We start from the raw sequence: 17,707 nt of genomic DNA, 5'->3' as shown, positions 1-17,707 counted from the left end.
ACCTTTCAAGGTAACCTGGAGACTACAAATACTCCAGAATGCGGCAGCTAGACTGGTGACTGGGAGCGGCCACCGAGACCACATAACACCAGTCCTGAAAGCCCTACATTGGCTCCCAGTAGGTTTCGAGCACAATTCAAAGTGTTGGTGCTGACCTTTAAAGCCCTAACAGCCTTGGCCCAGTACACCTGAAGGAGCATCTCCATCCCCATCGTTCGGCCCAGAGACTGAGGTCCAGTGCTGAGGGCCTTCTGGTGGTTTCCTCCCTGTGAGAAGTGAGGTTGCAGGGAACCAGGCAGAGGGCCTTCTTGGTAGTCGCACCTGCCCTGTGGAACGACCTCCCATCATATGTCAAGGAAATAAACAACTGTCTGACTTTCAGAAAACATCTGAAGACAGCCCTGTTTAGGGAAGTTTTTAATGTTTGATGTTTTATCGTGTTTTTAATATTCTATTGGGAGCTGTCCAGAGTGGCTGGGGAAACCCAACCAGATGGGCGGGGTATGAATGAATGAATGAATGAATATTACAGTCATACCTCATGTTACGTTTGCTTCATGTTACGTTCTTTCAGGTTACGTTCCACGGCAACCTGGAATTCCTTCCAGTAGCACCTTAAAGACCAACTGAGTTAGTTCTAGGTATGAGCTTTCGTGTGCATGCACACTTCTTCAGATACACAGGGTACCCGAGGTGTGTATCTGAAGAAGTGTGCATGCACACGAAAGCTCATACCTAGAACTAACTCAGTTGGTCTTTAAGGTGCTACTGGAAGGAATTTTTTTATTTTGTTTTGACCATGACAGACCAACACGGCTACCTATCTGTAACGGCAACCTGGAAGTATCAGAAAGTGTTGCTTCTGGGTTTCGCCGCTCGTGCATGCACAGAAGGACTAAATCGCGCTTGCGCATTCACACAAACGCCAAATCATGCCGCGCACCTGTGCAGATATGGCGCTTCAGATTGCGCTCTTTTTTATGTTGCAAACGGTCCTCCGGAATGGATCCCATTCTCAGCCAGAGGTACCACTGTACCATTATCATTATCATTATCATCATTATCATTATTACAGTGCTACCTCGGGTTAATTACTTAATTCATTCTGGAGGTCCGTTCTTAACCTGAAACTGTTCTTAACCTGAAGCACCACTTTAGCTAACGGGGCCTCCTGCTGCTACCGCGCTGCCGGAGCACGATTTCTGTTCTCATCCTGAAGCAAAGTTCTTAACCCGAGGTACTATTTCTGGGTTAGCGGAGTCTGTAACCTGAAGCGTATGCAACCTGAAGCGCCTGTAACCCGAGGTACCACTGTATTACTATTACTATTGTTCCCATGGATGGTTAGGTGGTCAGTTGTTGTCCTCTGAGTCCCCCCTCCTGGTCCACTGGGCATGCAAGTCCGTCTGCAGTCTGAATGCCCAGGCAGCTGGGTTCTTTTCTATCTGCTTCTCCTTGCAGGCGGGTGATAGCTGTGGAAGCCCTCTCCACCGCCTGAGGTCTCCTCTCCATGGTTCCCTCCAGGCCTCATCTCCTCTCTCCGGTTCCTCGCCCTTCACTCGCGCCGGCGAGTTCTCCTTTGATGCCCCGACAGTTCGGAGGTCGGTGGAGCAGGAAGAGCAGCCGTCGTCGCCCCTCATCCGTTACCGACCTCTGACCAACACCTCCTCCCAGGAGGCCTTAGGGGGCACCCCCACCAGCTCCTCACCCAAGTCCTGCCACAGTTCAGACAGCTCACCCATCTATGCACGCAGGGAGAGGCACAGTGAAGGTAAGCAGGGGCTCTGGGCAGCTTGGGGCTGGGGGAAACCATAGACCTTGCCACAACACATGTCATCATTGAGGAAAGAAGTGCCTAAAGGGCACATAACCTGTCTGCAGATGCACAAACCTACCTGCAGCTCTCCCTAGATTGATTTGATGCAGAAAAGGTTATGCCTCCATCCTCCTGTAAGTTCTTAAAGAAAGTAAACACACAATAACCTCAAAAAAAATGTTATTTCTGTATGCCACTATTGCGGCCCCTGTTTCGTTAGCCCAAAAATTGAAAATGAGCGAAGTTCCAACTAAAGAAGAATGGCAACTTAAACTGACGGAATATGTGCAGCTTGCGGAACTAACATATAGAATAGGAGAACAAGAAGCACATAAGTTTAAAGAAGATTGGAAAATGTTTACTGCATATATGGGGGAAATTGTGTACACTTGAAAACGTTGGCAGCATTAAGATAAATTCAACAGTGTAAATAAGTTTTGATGGATGTAATAATGGAATAAAAGGTAAAGGTACCCCTGACCGTTAGGTCCAGTCGCGGACGACTCTGGGGTTGCGCACTCATCTCGCTGTATAGGCCGAGGGAGCCGGCGTTTGTCCGCAGACAGCTTCCAGGTCATGTGGCCAGCATGACTAAGCCACTTCTGGCGAAACCAGAGCAGCGCACAGAAATGCCATTTACCTTCCCGCCGGAGCGGTACCTATTTATCTACTTGCACTTTGACGTGCTTTTGAACTGCTGGTTTGGCAGGAGCAGGGACCGAGCAACGGGAGCTCACCCCGTCACGGGGATCTGAACCACAGACCTTTCTATCGGTAAGCCCTAGGCTCTGTGATTTAGACCACAGTGCCACTGAAGTTTACGTAAAATATGCAGAGACTTATGTTATGCAAAATGAACCATGGAAAGAAAAGAAGGGAAGTCATTGATATTTTAACGTTATTTAAATGAATACACTAAATTGTAAAATATTTGCTCTTGAATAATATTCCTTGCACATCTTTCCAAGGCTTCATTTCAGCCAGGGCTTGATTTCAGAGCTTAGTTTTCCAACCCCAGGCCATATGCGCAGAACACGGGAAATATTAGTAAAAACAACGGAGCTCTTGAGCATGTGCAGAAAGTTGGTTGTGAGGGGGGGGAATATAAAAAGGAGAATTCCCCGGATGCCAAGATCCAGCTTTGGGTGCAAGAAATCTTTGGTGAAAGAACCCCAGTAAATATTTAAAATCACAAAATATGCAACAAAGCAAAGCATGTAAATATAGGCTACTGTGCCTTTAAAATATGCTCTTCTAAGGTCCTCCCAGTCTTCCATTTTCCCTAGTACAGAAAAAGACCGCACATTTGGAAAGCTAAAAATGGTTACTTACAAACTCTTCAAAGGTCAGGTTCATGTGCTTTTCCATACAGCAGTCAGAAAACACAGGCCCCCTTAGGCTAATTCAAAAGTGGTTAAAATCCCTACATTATGTGTGTATCAGGCTTTGGCCTAAGCACTTCTCATTTCAGAAATTAAACACTGTTCCCTTTCACCTCCCCGTTTCCCCTTCTAGATGACAGCCGGGACACGAGCCCGCCAGATCCTGCAAGCCCAACTATCGGTCTCGACAAGAAAACCCGACGGAAGTTTCTGGATTTAGGGTGAGTCTTGAAAGCTGGCTATTCAGAGACAAGGAGTGGACCACACTGATTCATTTTGTATCTTTGGAGTCTCTTTCACAGCCCGCTCTGCTTGTGTGCTTTCTACATATCTCAGATCTGCACCTGGTTTTTCCACATGTGCCTAATTGTCCTTTTCCCGATGCACAGGGTCACCCTCAGAAGGGCATCTTCTGGGAAGAGCAGGAAAGAAAAAGGGGGCAATCGGCTCTCCATGGGCAACAGGTAAGTAATTGGCAATTTCCTGAGGCTCCTCTCAAATTGATTTCTCGTGGAACCCTGTAAATTATGTGGAAGGTGGGTGATACACAGACATGCGCGCGCGCGCACACACACACACACATAATAGAGGGGCGTCACAAACATCTACCCGAAAAAGTGCCATGCAATTGTGTCTGAATAAGATGCCCCTAGTGATAGCTTTTACAGGTTTTCCCAAACTTGGGTCTCTAGCAGTCTTTTTGGACTAGAGCTCCCATTATCCTTAGCTAGCAGGTCCAGTGGTCAGGGATGATGGGAATTGTAGTCCCCAAACAGTGGGAGCAGCGCCGGATTTACGTCAAAGCTAAACAAGCTATAGCTTAGGCCCCCACAAAATTTAAAGGGGAAAAAACTGGATGTACATTTCCATAATATAAGATAAAAAACAAATCAAGTAAAACCTACATACAGCAACAGTGTTTTGTGTTGTGTAGGCCCCTATGATGTAAGTAATGGGCCCCGCCTGCTGGCCTGCTCCCTAAAATATCACTGGTCTGCTCATTTATATATATAGGGTGCCTACATTCTGCTATTCATAATTAGTAGTAGTTTGCATCATATACTTACACCTATTATTATTTCATGTTATAGCAAGTTTCTAGAGACTAGATTATGAGTCTTTGTACATTGCGTTTCTAAAGGAACTTTTGTTATTGCGAAATACCAATGTGTTTGCATTATTTTGTTATGAATAAAAAATCATTTTAGGCTAGAGTTTAATAATTATTTCAGTATTAATATACTTCTTAACTGTATTTCATTTCAATAATTACTTTGATAAAATACATATTCTGTTATGTGCAAATGGCTTTAGATACCTATTAGGTCCATAAATTACCATATAGCATATATTCAACACAAAAAAACCCAGTGACAATTTGTTGTTGACAAAGGACAGCTGGACATATAAAGGGCCCCATTACCTTCAGTAGCTTAGGGCCTCATGAAACTTAAATCTGGGGGGAGAGTTTGGGAATCACTGAATTAGGGCTCGTTTTCCTGGAAATTTCACAACTATGTTGAGGCATATGTGTGAAACTAATCCGTCTCTGACCATGTTTCATATTTGGATTCATGCTCCCCATCCTGATCACAATAAAAATAAATAAAAATTAAGATTTATTTTTTAAGTGAATCTTGTACAGATAGAATAAGGAAATATAGCTAAATGCAACAAAATACCACACAATTTATTGGTTCTTTTAACACTACAGTGGTACCTTGGTTCCTGAATGGCTTAGTTGTCGAACAAATCGGCTCCCAAACGCCGCAAACCCAGAAGTGACTGGTCCAGTTTGCAAACGTTTTTTGGAAGCTGAATGTCCAACGCAGCTTCCGATTGGCTGCAGGAGTTTCCTGCAGCCAATCAGAAGCCGCGCTTTGGTTTCTGAACAGTTTCAGGAGTTGAATGGATTATGTTTGAGAACCAAGGTTCCACTGTATAATGATTAAGTATCAGTTCGGATTATTTATCATTTCTCACTTGCGTGACTGAAATTGTTTCCAATACTGCTTTTCCAGCACCTTAGTACTTAGTTCTGATCCCAGTATTGCACAAAGGACACGGGTGGCGCTGTGGGTTAAACCACAGAGCCTAGGACTTGCCGATCAGATCAGAAGGTTGGCGGTTCGAATCCCCGCAACGGGGTGAGCTCCCGTTGCTCGGTCCCTGCTCCTGCCAACCTAGCAGTTCGAAAGCACGTGAAAGTGCAAGTAGTTAAATAGGTACCGCTCCGGCGGGAAGGTAAACGGCGTTTTCGTGCGCTGTTCTGGTTCGCCAGAAGCGGCTTAATCATGCTGGCCACATGACCCGGAAGCTGTACGCCGGCTCCCTCGGCCAATAAAGCGAGATGAGCACCGCAACCCCAGAGTCAGTCACAACTGGACCTAATGGTCAGGGGTCCCTTTACCTATGTCAGTATTCCAGTGGGAGTCTCTTTTTAAATCCCGCAACCTCCCCAGATTTTTCTTATCGCAAGTTATATTGTCAGCTTTGCAACCCCATTTCCTTGCTGTTTATACCTGTCCCCCTTTCCTGCAGGGAGCTGATGGAGGGCCCCAGCCGCTCTTCTGCCTCCACCTTCATGCCTTTCTCTTGGTTCACGGACAGCGGCAAAGGCTCCGCCTCCTCAGGAAGCACTGCCTCCCCCACCTCCTCCCCCAAGAACGAGGCCTTCAGCCGCAAGAAGTCTGCCTCGCAGGTTATGAGTCCGTCTGATGGGTAATGGGCTGGTACCCTAAGCCCCATACTAGGGCATGGTTGGCAGTGGTGTAGCGTGTGTGTAGGGGGTCACAGGGGCAGTTGCCCCAGGTGCAAGATTGTTAGGGGGCACAAAATGTCAGCACCCGGTGCTGCCTCAAAACAGCCACTGGGCTCCGTTGAAAACAGCTTCTCTGTGCAAACCAGGAAGGGACCTTTCCAGACAACTTCCTGGGTGCTGTTGGTGCTACTAGGCAGTTGAATGTGCATGTGTACTCCGTCCTTTTCCCTCCCACCCACCCTCTCCGCACTGCCCCGGGCACTGACAACCCACACTACACCACTGACAGCTTCTGCTGTTTTGGTGAGGCTGAGAAAGGGCAGCTTTTCCTAGTGAGCGTGAGCTGGGTTATTGGAAACGGGGAAATTCAATGCCAAATGAGGAGACCCAGATTTGCATACAATTGGTGCACGCAGGCGTTGTGTGTCGTCGCTCCCCCCCCCCCCCCGGTTACACGTGATCAACTCGTGTGCAACCACGTATACGCGTGGCACTGGGAAATAAATAGGTTCAAACCAGGAAATGGAGAGCCGGAGAGTCCTTGTGCTTGAGAGGACATCCTCCCTGGAACCCAGAGAGGATGTCAATGAAGGCAGCAGAAGCCCAAAGAGACCAGAAGTGCCCCGTGGGGCTTTATTTAGGCTGCTCAGCCTCCCCGACTAGCAACTGGCTTATGGAGTAGCGCAGCAGTTTTAGCTGAGGGGAGAGTTGTGTGTAGAGAGAGAGCAGGAGTAAGAGCAAAAAGGAACAGGCATTTAGAGGCCTATTAACCTCTTGCATGATTTTCGCATATGTGTCCAGGCCTCCAGAATATAACCCCCGCATGAGTGGTGTTATTCCTGCATAAGACTGGTGTGTCCGTGTGTGTCCCCCCCCCCCCCGCCTCTGGTACAATAATTGTTTGTCCACATGCCACTTTTCTGCAGTAAACCATGCTCAATGTACCGCATGCCATCAAAACAACCAGCTAATTTTGTAAGAATTGCAATCTACCGCAACATTTATAAACAGTAATGCAAATATAAACAATATTATACACACACACACACACACTACACACACACACACCCCGCCCTCCCCGGCCGAGACCGGGCCCAGGGCGGCTAACATCAACTATAAAAACAATTGATGAAAATACAACTTAAAAACAGGATTAAAGTACAACTTAAAATGCAGCCTCATTTCAGTGGAAGCCCAGATCAAAATCTGTTTTGGGGTGAGAAAACATCCAATCTTCACCAAGGCCAACTATCCAGACTGGTCCTACGTGGGCCAGAAAAAAGAAAAAAGCCAGGGAAGTCCCCAAATAGGGGTTCCGTCACAGAACGAAAAAGAAAGAGGGGGAGGGGATCAGGCTGGTTCCAAGCCAAAGGCCAGGCGGAACAGCTCTGTCTTACAGGCCCTGCAGAAAGAAATCAGATCCCGCAGGGCCCTGGTCTCATGAGACAGAGCGTTCCACGAGGTCGGAGCCAGTGTTGAGAGGGCCCTGGCCCTTGTTGAGGCTAATCTGACTTCCTTAGGGCTCAGGACTTCTAGATTATAGCTATTTATGGACCTTAAGGTCCTCCGCGGGGCATACCAGGAGAGGCGGTCCCATAGGTACGAGGGTCCTAGGCTCCTATGAATAAATATTCAGTAAAACACTCGCCGATAGCAAGAGCTAACAATAAAGAATAAGATGTGGATAAGTAGCAAACTAGAACACATATCCCAAAATGAACCTTGACTCCAGCAGCAACCCCTAATTGATATCTCACCCCGATGTTTTCTGCTAGGAACCATAGGTAGCTGAAGCAGCCTTTGTAGCTGGAGTCAGTCAGCCCCCCCCCCCCCCGGCCTGGTCAAAAAGGGCCAGGCTCAGAGTCGCCTTGCAGGAGTTTTCCTTAACCCTTCTCTGTCCTCCCAACAGGAATCTACCCTGAGTGATGACTCCACCCCTCCCAGCAGTAGCAGCAGCCCCAAGACCCTGAGTGGAGCTCATCCTGAGACGACAAAGTGCTCCTACCCCTACCACACCCTGTCCCAGTCGTCTGATGAGGTAAGTCCCCTGGCAAGTGATGCCTTGGTCACCTGGGTCTTTAGAACCATCTGCGCAATGCCACCGATATCTCCGCCAGGGACGTGGGTGGAGCTGTGGTCTAAACTGCTGAGCCTCTTGGGCTTGCCTGATCAGAAGGTCAGCGCTTCAAATCCCCACGACGGGGTGAGCTCCAGTTGCTCTATCCGAGCCTAGCAGTTTGAAAGCACACCAGTGCAAGTAAACAAATAGGTACCACTGTGGCGGGGAGGTAAATGGCATTTCCGTGCGCTGCTCTGGTTTCCATCACAGTGTTCCACTGCACCAGAAGCAGTTTAGTCATGCTGGCCACATGATCTGGAAAGCTGTATGTGGACAAACACCGGCTCCCTCGGCCTGAAAGCGAGATGAGTGCTGCAACCCCATTGTCACCTTTGACTAGACTTAACTGTTCAGGGGTCCTTTACCTTTTTACCTCCCTCCAGTCTGCCCTTTAATGAGGACTAGTAACTTTTTTCTCTTGGATCCTGAATGCACCTATCTTTGGCTCAACCTGCTGTTCTGAGAGCCGATATCTTCAGCAAAGGCTCACCACTGCTGAACCATGTGAACAACTAATAAAATAATCAGGGCCTCTGAGTATGGGCAGAATACACCACTCGCAAAGGCTCACCACTGCTGAACCATGTGAACAACTAATAAAAGAATCAAGGCCTCTGAGCATGGTCAGAATACACCACTCGCTACCGACGACAGCCCAAGCTGGATGGTGGTCTCTCCTTTTATACTGTAAACCGCCCTGCGATCCTCAGATGGATAAATTTAATCAGTGCTGGTTTTTTGGAAAAATAGTGCCAGAATTCATCATTCTCTTAGAATGACAATGGTGCCCACCTGAGAGGTGCCGGAACTGAGTTCCAGTGCATTCCATCGGGGTTGTGGGTCCTGAATTTAATAAATAAGTAAAAACAAAAACATCAAGATGCATTATTATTATTATTATTATTAGTGTTTTTCTTCTAGCAGAAAAAGGTGCCGATACTATGTACCCCTGAGTACCCCAGAAAACAACAGCAACACTGATTATCATCATCATCATCATCATTCATTGTATACTCTCATAATCCTCTCTGCAGTTCCTGGATGAGCCTCTGAGTGCAGCTTCGACGTGGAGCAGTCAGAAAGTGGGACAGTGGTTGGAGAGCTTGAACCTGGAGCAATACATGGCAGAATTTGCCGCCCAGGAAGTGGACGGCCAGCAGCTGCTCCTCCTCGATGGAACCAAGCTGAAGGTGACGGAAAAGAGGGGTGAGGGGGTTTGCATCCCAGCCACACTCCTGCTTTGCAATCTCTGCTGGCGGGGTGGCAATGCTTTTCTGCTTTAGTGGACTGCAGAGAGCTTTGGGGTTCTTTCTTTGACCAGTGGGTGGCTGGTGAGCCGCTGGTTTATACCACTAAGGTGGGTTTGGCTCTGACATGGTCGCTAGGGGTAGCCTAACCACTGTTGCCTATGCTCTGGTAACCTCAAGGTTAGATTACTGCAATGTGTTATACGTAGGGCTGCCTTTGAAAGCGGTTCGGAGACTTCAGCTGGTGTGGCCAGGTTGCTCACCGGAGCAAGACGGCTTGAGCATATTACACCAATCCTGGTCCAACTGCACTGGCTACCAATTAGTTTCTGGGCCCAATTCACAGTGCTGGTTTTGACCTATAAAGCCTTAAACGGCTCAGGACTGCAATACCTCAAGGACCGACTCTTTCCATATGAACCTATCCGGACCCTGAGATCATCTTCTGAGGCCCTCCTTCGTGTGCCTCCTCCTCAAGAGGTCAGAAGGGTGGCAACACGAGAACAGGGCCTTCTCTGCAGTGGCTCCCCGTCGGTGGAATGCTCTCCCCAGGGAAGTTCACCTGGTGCCTTCATTACACCCCTTTAGGCGCCAGGCAAAAATGTTCCTCTTTAACCTGGCCTTTGGTTGATCCAATTTACATCCTATGCCCTTTTAAAATGTGGCTCTTTGGGGGGGGGGGAGGTATTATTGGATTATTGCTTTTATTTTTATTTTATATACTGTGATCCTTTTATGTGAACTGCCGTGAGACCTCCGGGTATAGGGCGGTATATAAATTCAACAAATAAAATAATAATAATAATAATAATAATAATAATAATAATAATAATAATATCCCCCTTGCAGATAAGGTTTGATACAGATACACAGAACCTATTTTTTTTAGTGTTTACTAGCGAGCACCTAATTAACTTTTGCAGACACTGCAAAAAAAGGTGGCAAAAGTTATTTAGGACGGCACCTGCAGAATTAAAATGAACTCAGGAACTTTCAACGGGCAAGGAATCCTAGGAGTACATGAAGCTGTTTTGTCTGGAATATTTGTCCATGTAACCCAGTGCTGTCTGTTCCAGCCGTAGCCAGGATGATGCCATCATCCCTGCTGGAAACACTGGCTCGGGGTTATGAGAGTCATCATTCAAAAAATCGGGATGGGTATCACTGTGGATACCCTTGGCCAGCCGTACCAGCAGGGACTGTCACAGGGTCTCAGCTTTTTCAACACCTGCCATTTGATTTTTTTAAACCATTGAAGCCAGGGGTTGAGTATAGGATTCTTCTTTTGACAAGATGGCACTCTAGGATGAGAAAGGAGAAAGAAGAGCAGGTGTACCATAATGTCAGAGACTGACAGGCCACTGGGAAGGAGGACTGGAGTCTGACTTGGGAAAAGGGGTCATTGATTTGGGGGGAAATCAGAGGCAGGGGAAGTTTCAGAGCTGGAGGGTTGAGCACAGGATAGGTTGGAAGAAGGGGAAGAAGAGGCAGGTCAGGCAAAGGAAGGACCCAGGTGCTTCCCCACCCTCTCCTGCACCATTTCCCCAGAACCAGGAGGGGACTGAAGAGGGAGGAGCAGAGGAAGTTTCCACTCAGGCCTAGTCTCAGCTCCTCAGGGGAGGTACATAAACCGGTGGAGGGAGAGTGGCCCCCTGTTGCTGTAACTGCTCCATAGAGTGTGGACCAGGGAATGGTCTAGACGCTAGATTGTTGTGCGTAGTTATTCAGAGCTGCAGAAGTGGCAGGGTTATCTTCAACAAGAGAGACTTAACTACCTGCCATGTTCATTCATTTGGCTGCGAAGTGCCCTTGACGCACATTTGAGTGTCTGACCTCAGCTTACTGCCTAGTCAGCCAGCTTAAGAACCTTTTCTGTGAAGGTGGTGTCTGAGCCCTGACCTCCACTGCAGGAAGAACGGAGATACAGAAAGCGATGCTATTGCTGATATTCAGGAGTGCCAACTTGGGCCCATGACTGTGGGTGCCTGGGGCCATGGGTGCCTTGCAGTGTGCACTGAAATTTGTGGGTGCCCAGCCCCTTCATGGGGAATTTTGTGGTGCTCGGGCACCCAGGGCCCCAGGAAGTTGGCACCTATGGGGATATTTGTGTGGAATTTTGTGGGTGCTTGGGCACCCAGGGCCCCAGGAAGTTGGCACCTATGGGGATATTTGTGTGGAATTTTGTGGGTGCTCGGGCACCCAGGGCCCCAGGAAGTTGGCACCTATGTGGATATTTGTTTGTGTGTGTGCGTGAGTGTGTGTGTGTGTGCGTGCGCGCGCTGAGGACACAAACTTCTGAACTTTGCATGTTCCAAATTCTCCCGCCACGTCCCTGCAGGCTCTCGGCGTCAGCAACTCTCACGACCGTTCCCTCCTGAAGAGGAAGCTGAAGGAGCTAAACGCGGCCGTCGAGAAGGAGAGGAAAGCTCAGGAGAAAGTAGAGAAGCAGAAGAAGCAGAAGAAGAAAGAGCGGGAACTGGAACAGAAGAAGAGCTAAGCTAAACGGAGTGTGGGGGGCGGGAAATACGGGGGTGGCCGCTTCCAGGCGCACGGGGCTCACACCCTCTTCACCCATGGAGCATTTCTAGGGTGGGGTGGGATGGATCATCTGCAAACTAGGAAACGGACGGGGGAGGGACCAGAAGCAGGCAGCGCACTGCCGGCAAAGGTTAAGGGTTTGGGTGGGGGCTGAACCTGCTGTGGAACCGGGCATGACGGAGATGGCGGTGGCAGCCGGACAGCACCGCCAATGGCCGAGTTGGGCCACGGAGAAGGCGATACCTCTGCCCAGTGGCAACCTCACCCCCTTTCATCGCCTGGACAGTCCAACCGCATGTTCAGTGGGCCCACGAGCCCTCCTGATGCGGGAAGGGCGGTGGCGCAGATGCGAACCGAATCCACGACCGGCGAACACCTTCCGATCACATCTCCCGTCGACTCCATTCCGTTCCCTCCAGCGGCCCGGATGTGTCCGTGCCGGATCGGTGCAGTTTGGGTGTCCCCTCACACCGCCTCGTTCCTGCGAGGCGGGCCACGGCTGCCTCAAGAGACACAAGCCACAGGTACACTTGTGCGCACAAACACACTCACACACGATTACCCCAAACGGAAAAGGACGAGATGAATGCACAGCACCACTACCTTGTCTGTCTCTCCCCACTCCCCAGCCCTGCATCCTCCCTCCTGAACGGGTTCTGTATCAGGTCTACTCAGGCCTGACTGCTTCCCCACCCCCGCTCCACCTACCTGGCGACCTGCATTGCGGAGAAAGGGGGCAGGGGGAGGCAGGGGCAGGCTCAGCCGAGAGGAAGAACTGTGTGAGAGAGCCACAGATGTCTGGTGAATACACAATGAGGAACCACAAGAAATAAAAGAAAGTTTTAAATTGTTCCCAGGATGTGCTCCTATTATTATTATTATTATTATTATTATTATTATTATTATTATTATTATTATTATTTTGCATTGAAGGGGAAGTGGCGGGGTGTTGTTGTTGTTTAGTCATGTCCGACTCTTCGTGACCCCATGGACTGCCATGCCAGGTACTCCTGTCTTCCACTGCCTCCCACAGCTTGGTCAAACTCATGTTCGTAGCTTCTAGAACACTGTCCAACCATCTTGTCCTCTGTCGTCCCCTTCTCCTTGTGCCCTCCATCTTTCCCAACATCAGGGTCTTTCCCAGGGAGTCTTCTCTTCTCATGAGGTGGCCAAAGTACTGGAGCCTCAGCTTCAGGATCTGTCCTTCCAGTGAGCACTCAGGGCTGATTTCCTTAAGAATGGATAGGTTTGATCTTCCTGCAGTCCATGGGACTCTCAAGAGTCTCCTCCAGCACCATAATTCAAAAGCATCAATTCTTCGGCGATCAGCCTTCTTTATGGTCCAGCTCTCCAGTGGCAGGGTAGGGGCAGCAAAACAGAAAGTGCCGTCTCCAGTTTTATTTTATTGTTTTCCTTTCCCGTCATTGAAACTGCTGAGTTATTTAGTGCGGAGGGCAGAGGGTGGCAAGAAAAATCACTCAGGGTTGGCTACTCCAATTTTAAAAGGTTTGCAATGGAAAAGTTGGCACAGATTAGTCAGGCATAGAGGCCGGCCAATCATCCAATCAATTAATCAATCATAATAATAATTTATTATTTATACCCCACCCATCTGTCTGGTTTTCCCCAGCCACTCGGGGCGGCTCCCAACAGAACATTAAGAACACAGTAAAAAAATCAAACATTACAAACTTCTCTAAACAGGGCTGCCTTTAGATGTCTTCTAAAAGTCAGATAGTTGTTTATTTCCTTGACATCTGATGGGAGGGCGTTCCACAGGGCGGGCGCCACTGTCGATAAGGCCCTCTGCCTTGTTCCCTGCAGTGAGGGAACCGCCAGAAGGCCCTCGGAGCTGGACCTCAGTGTCTGGGCTGAACGATGGGGGTGGAGACACTCCTTCAGGTATACTGGGCTGAGGCCGTTTAGGGCATTAAAGGTCAGCACCAACACTTTGAATTGTGCTTGGAAACGTACTGGGAGTCAATGTAGGTCTTTCAGGACCGGTGTCTATATGGTCTTGGTGGCCGCTCCCAGTCACCAGTCTAGCTGCCGCATTCTGGATTAGTTGTAGTTTCTGGGTCACCTTCAAAGGTAGCCCCACGTAGAGCACATTACACAGGTACATGCAAATGTAGCAAAGAGCCTTTTCAAAGCAGAAGAGCAAAGCTCGAAAAGTCTTTTCAGGAGCTTGAAGAGAAATGGGAGGGGAAACTTTATTATTATTATTCATTCCAAATATCCACTCGCCCTCTCTGGCCTTTCTCTCACCACCTCAGTGTTTCAAATGGCTGCAGTTGTCTTCAGGACCTCATAACTCTAGCTATGTTTTCTTGTACGCATTTTCTAGATCTTTTTACCTTTACCTAACCTTAACTACATCATGGATGGGGCGGGCGGTTGTTTTTACCTTGATGGGCCAGGTCCTTATCTTCTCTCATCTCTGTGCATCAACTTCAGCAGCTGGGTGGGACAGCCCCCTTGTCAAGTTATCTGACATCTGGTGACTGACACCTATCAAAAGTCCCTTATGCAATGCTTCACAAGCTGCCAGTCCCCAGGTGGTTTCTCACCCCATATCCAGTTGATGGGCAGGTTCTGCCTCTTAAAGCGTTCTGAACATTGATGCGCCGAGTTTTAATTTTAGGATATTGCTGGAGAATTTCTGGGCCTCCCTTCTCTGCTCCTACTCCTATCATCACACCTTCAAAAAGAATTCTCCTGGCTGCAATGAGGACTAGAAACCTAGATTTTTAAAGTGTTGCAAACAATGCCCTTTTTCTAACAGTTAAGTCTCGTCTCTTCAAGACTCTGCAGATCATGCCCACCAAGAGTATTAGCAAAGTCTTTGTTTTAGCAACCCAGCCAGATATAAATATTATGATTGTTGTTATTATTAGCTTAGGTCTTGTGTTTCCCTATGAACTCATAGCAAGGACACAGACTCCTGTCCCTACATCACAGTGTGAATTCCAGCCTGCTTTATTTTTAGAGCTGGAAATGTCAGGCTGCGGTGTGATTTATATATGAAAAATTTCACATATGTGTTTTTAAAGACACATGACAGGCACAAGTTGTCACTGCCTGGGCTGCTGTGATCTCACTCGATGATCTCACCAGTTGCAAGTGCTGAAAAGTAGAAATAAGTTGATCGCGTAAGTTGGGTGGCCATCTGTCATGGATGCTGAGAATCCTGCATTGCAGCGGGTTGGACTGAACCATGATTCTACAATGGATAAGTGTGTGCCTTTTAGCTTCTAGGATCCTACCCACACAGACTGTCACACCTTGAACCCGCAATATGTGGAAAGATACTGTATTTTTCCATGTGTAAGTCTGGTCCCCTCCCCTAAAAAATAATGTCTAAAATTAGGGGGTGTCTTATACATGGGGCCATCTCTCCCCATTTTCTTAAAACTGAGTCCCCCCAAAAATGTGGTAATTTGGATCTATTATTTCTTCAAAGCTCAAGGCACAATAGTCCACAGAGGGATGTCCACACATGCGGAGCACGTTCCATGGTTATTCATTCTTAGAACACAACTCCATGCAATAAAGGAGCACAAACACAAGAGCTTTTCTGGCTGAATAAGAGGACTCAGCTTTTTTTTTAAAAAAAAAATATAATTCCATGCATATGACACTGGGAGTTTGGCGTCTGCAGAGAACAGAAGCCAAAGCTGCAGGGAACAGGAAAGAGCTCCAACGGATCAAAGGGACTCAAAGCACCAACTCAAGACACACCTTGGGACCAGTGGTCGTGGGAGGAGACACAACAGGGCCTTTGCACTGGGTACATTGCGTCTCAGAAGCCTGCCCTTGCAGAGCGTCCTTCGGCATCCAAAGAAAGGACAGGAAAGGAGGAGTCCCTTTTCAAGGACACTCCCTAAAATGCTTCATCAGCTTGCCCACGTCACCAGGAAGAACGTGCCAAGACTGGGTGCTCTTCAGTGACTTTGCTCCAGAATAAAAAAAATTGAAACAAGGGAAGCCATACCTGGCAGCTTGCTGATGGGACATCGATTCCTGAGGGTGTCCCGATGACTGAAGTGTACTGCCCCTTGGGTCAGAGAGGCCTGAAAAGAGACGGTGGACAGAGTAGACGTCCATGGAAGGAACAGCCCCTTTCCCATGGGGAGTTTTTATTTTCTTCTCCACGGGATGACAAAAGCAAAGCACAAATCCGTAACTCAATCCTCACCGAAGGAGCCCAACTATATGGGATATCAATGGCATGGATCTTTCTGCATGCCCGAATGTTGCATCATCAAACTGTCCCGGTTTCTAAGCAGGATGGGAGACAGCGTGTCCTTCAAGATGGTGCTGGGCTTCCAACGCCAGTCATTCCTGGCCGTTGCTAATGTCAGCTAAAGCCAAAGTAGTCCGACGTCATTGGAAAGGCCATATGATCTCAGTCTCTAAGATAACAGGGGTGGGTATTTATACTTGCATGTATTTTTGTGTTTCTTGCCAACGGAACAATCACAGGTGTCCAGAGAAGCCGGCAAGCCCCAGTGGCTCTCGTGTGTTACTGGACAGGCCTTTTGTTCACTTGCATTGTGCCTGTGTGTGTTCCCAATGCCTGCTTGGATCAATATACACAGCCAAACCTTGGTTGTCGAACGTGATCCATTCCAGAAGCCCATTCGGCTTCCAAACCGTTCAACAACCAAGGCGCGGCTTCCGATTGGTTGCAAGAGCTTCTTGCACTCAAGCAGAAGCCGTGTCAGACGTTTGGCTTCCAAAAAAGTTTGAAAACCGAAGCATTTACTACTGGGTTTTTGGCGTTCAGGAGCCGAAATGTTCCAAAATGGAGCCGTTCAGGAACCAAGGTTTGACTGTAACATCATTCATCCTCTTAAAACAATTTGTAAACCATTTTTCATGAAAAGGTCCACCACGTGGCATCAGGGTATATCAACATCATCGCTCCAAAAGCCTTTACAGTGGTACCTCGGGTTAAGAACTTTATTCATTCTGGAGGTCCGTTCTTAACCTGAAACTGTTCTTAACCTCGGGTTAAGAACTTAATTCATTCCAGAGGTCTGTTCTTAACCTGAGGTACCACTTTAGCTAATGGGGCCTCCCGCTGCTGCCGCACGATTTCTGTTCTCATCCTAAAGCAAAGTTCTTAACCTGAGGTACTATTTCTGGGTTAGTGGAGTCTGTAACCTGAAGCGTATGTAACATGAAGCATCTGTAACCCGAGGTACCACTGTACGATGCTCTACCACATGGGAAGACTTTCGGAGAGATGATTTTGATTACTCAAACATAACCATGGTTTGAGCCAATGCTTAATACATTCATATCTCTCTCTCTCTCTCTCTCTCTCTCTCTCTCTCTCTCTCTCTCACACACACACACACACACACACACACACACACACACACACGGACGGTGAATAGGTGGTGCCATTTTTGCAAGCCTTACAGTCAGGATTGTTGCCACTTTCTGCCACACCTAATGGAGCCCTCACTCTGCAGCTCCTCGAGCCACGAAGCACAGAGGAAAGTGATAAGAACATGCAGCTTGAGGTATAATGTTGTGTTTCTCACACGACAACCCTAGCGGCTGCTTCTTTCAAAAACCAAAGAGAAGGGGAAAGCGCCATTACAGGAACCAGTGACCAAGAATCTGTCCAATGACCTGCATCTTGCTAGCCAAGGGCATTTCAGGGACAGAATCCAAATCTGAGCTTCAAAAGCAAAAGGGGGTGAACCAAGACTCTAACGGAGCATTCTTCTATTCTACAATTCCTTAAAAAGTCAGTAAACGTGGGGCGACGAAAACCCAACACCAAAAGGTCAATCCACAATGAAGCAACGCGTCACACAACCAGGGAGG

At 48.1% G+C, this 17,707-nt stretch overlaps 1 protein-coding gene and 1 long non-coding RNA gene across 4 annotated transcripts in view; one reads left to right on the top strand and one right to left on the bottom strand.

Moving 5' to 3' along the window:
* The window catches only part of SAMD14 (sterile alpha motif domain containing 14), a 67,006-nt gene that overhangs the window by 16,970 nt on the left and 32,329 nt on the right, over positions 1–17,707 (top strand). For 2 of the 3 annotated variants that reach the window (XM_081838070.1, XM_081838069.1), the window contains exons 4-10: positions 1,462–1,771; positions 3,332–3,419; positions 3,588–3,662; positions 5,740–5,899; positions 7,869–7,997; positions 9,113–9,268; positions 11,664–12,715. In XM_081838070.1, coding sequence (XP_081694196.1) covers positions 1,462–1,771; positions 3,332–3,419; positions 3,588–3,662; positions 5,740–5,899; positions 7,869–7,997; positions 9,113–9,268; positions 11,664–11,822 — 1,077 coding nt within the window. In that variant the 3' untranslated portion in view covers positions 11,823–12,715. Of the gene's footprint in view, positions 1–1,461; positions 1,772–3,331; positions 3,420–3,587; positions 3,663–5,739; positions 5,900–7,868; positions 8,085–9,112; positions 9,269–11,663; positions 12,716–17,707 lie in introns of those variants that run through there. The other variant, XM_081838071.1, reaches the window with a different exon arrangement.
* On the bottom strand, positions 15,437–17,164 carry LOC309328341. Its single transcript, XR_014150795.1, has 2 exons — positions 16,917–17,164; positions 15,437–16,873 (listed from the first exon to the last, which is right to left on the bottom strand). It is a non-coding gene; the product is annotated as an uncharacterized lncRNA (long non-coding RNA).

This window comes from Podarcis erhardii (assembly GCF_964252035.2).
Source record: "Podarcis erhardii genome assembly, chromosome: 13".
In the NCBI taxonomy this organism is placed as follows: Eukaryota; Metazoa; Chordata; class Lepidosauria; order Squamata; family Lacertidae; genus Podarcis; species Podarcis erhardii.
This window is presented reverse-complemented; position numbering and strand designations above follow the sequence as displayed.